Below are 7,097 nucleotides of genomic sequence, written 5' to 3'. Positions count from 1 at the left end.
CAAACCCTTCTGTTCTCTGGGAACTGCCCAGCAAGTTTGAGTCAACCAATAAGATAATTTCCTCACTCCTACACTCTACAGTAAAGAAAGGGCACCTCAGTCCTTCTGGCTTCATTTTTGCATGGAGTGGAGACTTATTTCAAACAGCTGAAAGTGAAAACACCTTCCTAGGGACTTTATTTCTAACTCAAATCATCAGTGTGTTTATTTAAGTGATTTGTAATAGGACAGCGGGTCCTGCAAGCCAATATAAATCATATAGGGATGACTAACACAATGGAAATACCACTCACAACATATTATCCATGCAGTGTTGTAATGTGATCTAAAGGTGTTATGATAGTGTTATTGTTAGCCTCGCCATATAACATTTAAAAATTGTTATTGTTAAAAATGTTATTAATAATCCCCTTTAAGTAACACAGAAGACAAGTTCATATATCATTAGACTGATAAACTTTCTCGCAAGTGCTGTGCAAAAAGATTATCCTACACAATTACAAATCTCCATAGCTTTCACTCAGGCACCACCATTTATCGTCCACCTAATGTAAATGTTATAGGGTCAAGTGTTTGAGCGAGAAAAAGCCACTAAGGTTATCTACTGAGGACCCTCCAGAGTATATATTTTGTTGGACAAGACTCCCAGGGCCATTAGAAAGCTCAGCAGAGATAGTTGACATACCAAGACAGAAATTACTGAGTCTTGACAATTTCAAACCACTAGCTTCATTTCAGTATTTCAATGATTAATCTGAATGCTGAAATTTGAGTAACTCAGATGTTGCAGTGCACAAAAGTAAATTTACTGGTTAAACAACTGCCTGTAGAGTAAAGGGTTTTCTATCCTTATTTTGAAGTTTAATTGCAAAACATCCCCATAAACCAGTATTGAATTTTTTATTACTGTATTGTTGTTTTGCAATGCAGTGAATTACTGAACATTCTCATTTTTCAAGTAACACAAATATATCTACTTTTTTTCTTTTACAACCCACAGACCTTGACATTGTCAGAGTGTCAACACTGTGATATTCAGTATGTCCTGAGGTTTCCCTCACCACACAGTAGTTCCTGATCTTTTTATCTTTTTATTTTATTTATTTTATCCCACAACTTAGACATTCACATTACTCACACTCTCATTACACATACATATAGGATCTTGGGGGTGGGCACGATACACGGAATCCAAAGTACCATCAGGGTGTACACCCCACCCCTGGCGTCGTTGCCCACCTCCAATGTAAATACACGTAGACATTGAGGGCTAGCAGGAGGGACCATGCGCTTACCTGCTGCTCTCTGGCAGGTAGCTCCATGCCCTCCTGGGTTTTAAATGCACCTTAGAACACACATGCATCAACACTACAAGAGCGGGTGGAGGGAGGTTTGGAGTCTTCTCTCACCCCCATTCTCTGCGACCTGCTGGAGCGGGGGGGCTAGGAGGAGGAGTTGGCCGTCCGACTGCGGTCTGGAGTGTGGGGCCTCCCTGCTGCTGCGGAGTCGATGCGGTCTGCCTCCCCCCACCGCAGGGAAAAGGGTAACACCACCTGGGTCTGGGTGCAGTTCCCCCCTCCAGGGGCAAGGGTACCTAGACCCGGTTTGTAGAGTATGCTTGGGGAGTGTGATCGTGTGTACAGCGTCTCTTTATGTCTGTCTCCACGTTGGTTGAGTGTGGAGTAAGTGCATATGAGAGCATGAGGGTGGGAATGGATGTTTGTGTCTGTGTGTGCCTGTATGTCTGTGTCTATATGTCAGGTTGGGTGTCAGGCGCCACCTCTCTGGGGACATCTTAGGCCCTCCAAGGTTTGGAGGCCTATCTCCCCCTACCACCACTTCCCCTGCCAGTGGCGGACTCCCTCAGACATCGGTGCGTTGGTGGTTCTTTGTGTCCGGGGATGGGCGTCCAGGTACACACCGGCTCACTCCTTGGCGGCCGCTTATCGGGGCCTGGAGCCTGGGGCTCGCTCGGGCCACTTCGGAGGTGGGGTGCCCCCGGCCTCTCGGCCTGGGGCTCGGTCACTCAGGCACAGCTGGCTGCCGGCGGAGCTCACGGGCGCGTCACTGCAACCCCCCCTGGCTTCTGCTCCGCGGCTGCTGAGTGAGCCCTCATCTGGGAATCTCCTCAGCTCTTTCTGGGACAGTGGCGCGGCTGCCCCTCTGTTGGTCTTCCTTGGTCTCTTGTGTTCTGGGGGCCTCTGGATGTCTGGAGTTTTGATCTCCTCCATACCTGCTTCATGCCCTGGAGGACGGGGCTGTGGCCCCCCCACACCCTCTAGCAGATCATTACATGAAGGAACCTTTTATAAAAAAAACAAAAAAAACAAGCGCGTCCATGCTCACAGGTGTACACACGGGTGATCACACCCACAAACTACACCCTTTTTGGCTCCTACCTCAAAGCACACTGTGTTCTGTTGATCTTATGTGCTGCACAATAATGTTTAATATTTAGTATTTACTGTCATATTCCCATATATCATTGTGATGTTGTTTATTCTATTACTCTTGTTCTCTTCTGCTTGTTTTCTTTTTTCTTTCTCAGCAGGTGATCCAGGTGATTGATATATGCATTTTTTTTCTTTTTTTTTCCTGCTCATTCTGTTGGTTTTTGTCTTTTGCCCTTCTCCCCCGTCCCTCTTCTCAGCTGTTTCTCTTTCCCTCTTTCTTTCTCCCCTTCTTTCCCCCAGTCAAGTCTGTCCCGTATTCAGTAAGTGAAAATAAAATAAACAATAAAAGGTGAATCAAATGGACCATTACGGCAAGGCTGGGATGGTCAATTTGGTAAAGTAAATCCGTTGGGCATCTTTCTTTGCCTTTAGACAACAATTCTGATGGCAAAAGAGCCAAACGGGACAGGCGCAATTAAAAAAAAAAAAAAAAAAAAAAAAAAAAAAAAGTAGTTCCTGATCTTTAACCACTGAACAGAAAACACTTGGAACGACATTCCCACCAGTTCAGAAGCAATGTCTTTCAATATTTATAGTCAGCTAGGCTGGTATATTTTCCTGGCTTTGTAAAGATATGATTATGTTTTCAAATCAGACAGATTAGTAACTCTGCATTATTTATTTATTTATTTTTGACATTCAGACTATATACCAATTTATTCTGTTAATTAATTTTAAAAAATAGAACATTTCTGAAGAAAGTTTGAATCTGTCAACATAACTACTGCTGTGGAAAGCCCAGACTATCTTCTTTCAGATGCCAGTAAAATTGACTTGGCTGCTTAGGTCTTATCTTACATCTTTCCCTCTGCCACAACAGTCATGACTTGCTTGGTCTTAAATATGTGATAAGAGTTCGATGGTGAAGCCTCTGATTGAAACGTAGCGATTTTAAAACAAACACACCACTATGGATGATCTCATCTACAAACTAAAGTGCAGAATTCCCCAAAGTGACTGCTTTGATATATTGTTGGTTAAAATCAGAGTTTTAGAAGGTTTTTTTTTAAGCCAAGATGTAAGGTGAGGATGCACCAGTAGTGCGTGAAAACAAGAAAACACCAGTTGACAAAGACCTACAATCATTTATTAGTTTTATATTTCTATTTTCTATTTTGCTTTTTCTACCCCAAATTTTGGAGAAGTATTTGCTTATATGAGCGGTAACAGATAACTAAATATCTTAGATTTCTGTTGTTGCACAGTTACTAAGAGCTTTATACTAATATCTCTTTGGGCGTAGTCATCTCTGTTTGAGGTATGAAGAGCAGCATTAATCTGGACATCTATTTCCTATAGCTGACTGCTTTGCAAAGTGGAATATTCATTAAAGTGCTTTATATTTTGATGAAAATTGAAAACCTATGAGACGCTTTTGTTATTAGCCTCCTTCACCTTTTGAACCTGCTACAACAAAGCATCATCACTGGTCCTTATCTTCCCAAGGTGATCTTAGCTAGAAGCATTGCACAAAGGCATAATAATAAAAGGTTTAGTATAATATAGATCAAGTCCACTTTAGTGTGGGTCACTGACCCAAACTGTATCGGCTCTTTCCAACCTTAATAGTCTGCTCCTCTGGGAGCATAATGTTTGGATTGGTTGGGAAATATATTGGCAATAAAGAGACAAAAGGATGTCATAAATGTTGATTAAAGCTCTGGTTAAAAGACAAAGGCGGAGAGGCTCTGAGTTATGAGGGCTTTTCAGACTGCGTTATTGTTTCAGTGACAGAGCTCTTAGTGTGTCTAGTGGAGTGGCGAGTGGTAAACATTTCTCAATGTGTGAGGAGTCATTAATCCCTGGAACCGAGGATGGCTTCACTACCAGTGTCTGTGGCCCAAGAAATCACAGCCAGTTGGCACCAGCAGGTCGTGCAGAGCTCCAACATAAATGCTTTGTACTTCAGAGCTGTTTAAATCTCTTCTATGTGCTGTAGCTAAGGCACACTTTAGAAAAGGCAACAGGCAACACTCTGTGTTTTGCACATTCAGTTCATTTGCCAGTCAAGCTGTTGATGATGCATTGAGTCCTGCCAGGTTATAGTCTCACTGTGAAACATAAGCAAAAAATGAAGCCAGTTTGACGAAAACACGTTTCTAAGGCCCTGACAGTAACGTCAGGGAGTAATACAGTATGCAGATTGTCACTGAGGCTGAATCGTAATTCTGGCAAAAAGTAACTTTCCTGTTTCTGGAGTCATTAGACTCGGTCATGTATGTTTATTATAATTTATTTTGAAGAGATTCCCAGTTTCATAATTACTTTAGGTTCTTTAGGTTTGTAGGTAGAGTTTTCCCAAATTCTACTTGAATTTTTGAATTAGCAAATCCGAGGACCACAAGTCTGAGAAAATTTGTATTCTTGCATGAAAAACACTTCACTCATCATGTCACACAAGCGCACACAAGGTACATTGTAAAGGTCAGTTTCTGCTTGGTTCCTTTTAAAGGGGGACTTTTGATGTGTTTCCTTGTTTTCTCTCATGTACATAAATATATCATACTGCCATAATCAAAGCTCCTGTGAGAGGAAACAGCCCTAATATAGTCATCCCAGTCATCTAGCCTGATGTTCAAACCTTCTGTTTGCAAGGGGGAGTCAATCAATAGAAAGCTGGCGTAAAGGAAGTGTAGCTTTTAAAAGAGGAGTTCAACCGTCTTCAGCAGCAGTGGTTCAGCAGTGGATTTGCTGAGAGGCTGTGGCTAATGTTCAAAGCTACTGAGTCCAAGAATAAAGATATGGAGCTGGAAATCAGCAAATAGTAGAATTATTTTTATTTACTTGTAGGGAGCTTCTTATTATAAAGTTTCGATTTTGTTGGTTAAAGTTTGCAGGGTCTTGATTATACTTCACGCGTGGGACTGTTTAGCAGGTTTTCCCGTTTATCGCTCTCGCAGTTGACAGATAGAAGCTGCAGCACCACACGTTTATTTGCGCTCATTGCTCTGTACTGGCGCTCCAGCTTTGGACCACACCCACCAAGGGCCAGCGGTGTTCATACATGCCCCTGGGCGTGCATTTGCAAACTCCGCCCCGCTAGCTCCACCTACCAGCGGACCACAATGATTTAGAAGTTCAGGAATCCCACGTGACGTCACCCAGGGTGACGTTATGCTTCTCTAAATAGATCGTATTGTAATCTTTTCTCAGTCCAACGTGGTTTCTTCTGAGAGACTGCTTCACATTTTCTGCACTTGTTTGGTAAGTTGAAAGCCTTGCCACCATGCAGAGGACCGTGCACGCGCCTCTGCAGGTTTGTCATCTTTTTATTTTTATTCTTTTAAAAAGCGATTCTTCTCACTTGTTCTTCTCCCTTTTTCATGCAACAGCTTGTTTTCTCGTTCGCTTCAGCAGTCTTTCTAAAGATGTGATTTTGTTTTATTTCTTTCACCTCCTGGTGTCTGCAGCTTTGTGTCGTGCGAGTTTTGTTTGAGTGAGTGCATTGTCATGTCACTTCGCGCTCCGTGTGTTTGGCCTGTCTCTTACACTGTTGTTGAAGTTGAATCGCGGAGTCAAGTGCCGCTGCAGCTCGGTCTGTCAGGTAGCAGCTAAGGCAAGTCTGCAGAAAATTATCTGAAAGGACAAAAACACGAACATTTTTATTGCAACGGGCGCTTTTCGTTGCACTTCACACCAATTTGGCACGTCTTCTAAGTTTTCATTTAGCTCTAAATCTCCGAAGCTGGACCCCTGCATCATTGTCATGCCTGTCCCATCCAGGGATACGCAGAGCAGGCTAATCTTCGGGACTCGTGCGTGCTGCGGTTCACCAATGACTGTCTGGAATATAATGGGCCGGTGGTTACGCTGTTACCCCAGGGTATCCCTGTTTACGTTAAATTTATGTTCCTCTTTTTCTCTTGAACAGCAATGTTCATCAAGATTACGTCATTCTGCAGGCCAGTCGATATTTGATTAAGCGCTAAGATGTTGAGGGTTACTTTGAGTAAGGTTGTGCTGACGGTGCGCACTTTGTGACGGAACGGCTTTTTTAAAAAAAGAGAAAGATGCTTTAATTATTTGATTGCTCTCCGGCCGCTATCATTATGTTTATGTGACAGCACTATCAATAACACATGTTTCTCGTACACGATTCCACTTATTGTGCCCGAGTTTTTATTCGGTGTGGTAATAACGCCTGTTAAAGTGTTATTTATGCCTGTTGCGACTTTTTTCAGCATTTAATGTAGACTGGGATGGAGTTTCTTTGTATGAAAGCTTTTACAATAATTTGTCTCCTTAAAAATATGTAGCCTATCAGATTGAGTAAAGTTAACTTGCTGGACAAATTTTTTTTATTTTTAAAGCAAAAATACATCATCCAAAAATAGTTCATAATAATTATTAGGATTTACATAAACTTAGACCAAGTATCATAAGCAATAGTTAATGCATTTAAAGTCACTTGTTTATTCTATAATAGTGTTATTTACTAACCTTCATGGATATATGTTTTTTACATGTTAAGCTGGATTGCAGCAGTAAACTGTTAGTTGCATTTCTTGTGCTTGAGGTACCCCTGGTAATGTCTCTACTAATATAGAAGGTGTGAAAAGGTAGCAAACATAAAGGCAGTCTCAAGTCTGAGCAACAAGTACACCACAGAAGTTAGAGCATTTTATTTTAATACTAGAGCTTTCT

At 41.9% G+C, this 7,097-nt stretch overlaps 1 protein-coding gene across 6 annotated transcripts in view; it reads left to right on the top strand.

Moving 5' to 3' along the window:
• Positions 1–5,531: 5,531 nt before the first annotated feature.
• Positions 5,532–7,097, top strand: part of creb5b (cAMP responsive element binding protein 5b) — a 37,664-nt gene continuing 36,098 nt past the window's right edge. For 4 of the 6 annotated variants that reach the window (XM_040031113.1, XM_040031112.1, XM_040031116.1 and 1 more), the window contains exon 1: positions 5,583–5,709. In XM_040031113.1, coding sequence (XP_039887047.1) covers positions 5,680–5,709 — 30 coding nt within the window. In that variant the 5' untranslated portion in view covers positions 5,583–5,679. Of the gene's footprint in view, positions 5,710–7,097 lie in introns of all 6 variants that reach the window. The other 2 variants (XM_040031114.1, XM_040031110.1) reach the window with 2 other exon arrangements.

The sequence above is a fragment of the Simochromis diagramma genome, unplaced genomic scaffold (assembly GCF_900408965.1).
Source record: "Simochromis diagramma unplaced genomic scaffold, fSimDia1.1 OVJJ01000361.1, whole genome shotgun sequence".
Taxonomy (NCBI): Eukaryota; Metazoa; Chordata; class Actinopteri; order Cichliformes; family Cichlidae; genus Simochromis; species Simochromis diagramma.
The sequence above is the reverse complement of the archived record's forward strand: the minus strand, read 5'-3'. Positions and strand labels throughout refer to the sequence as shown.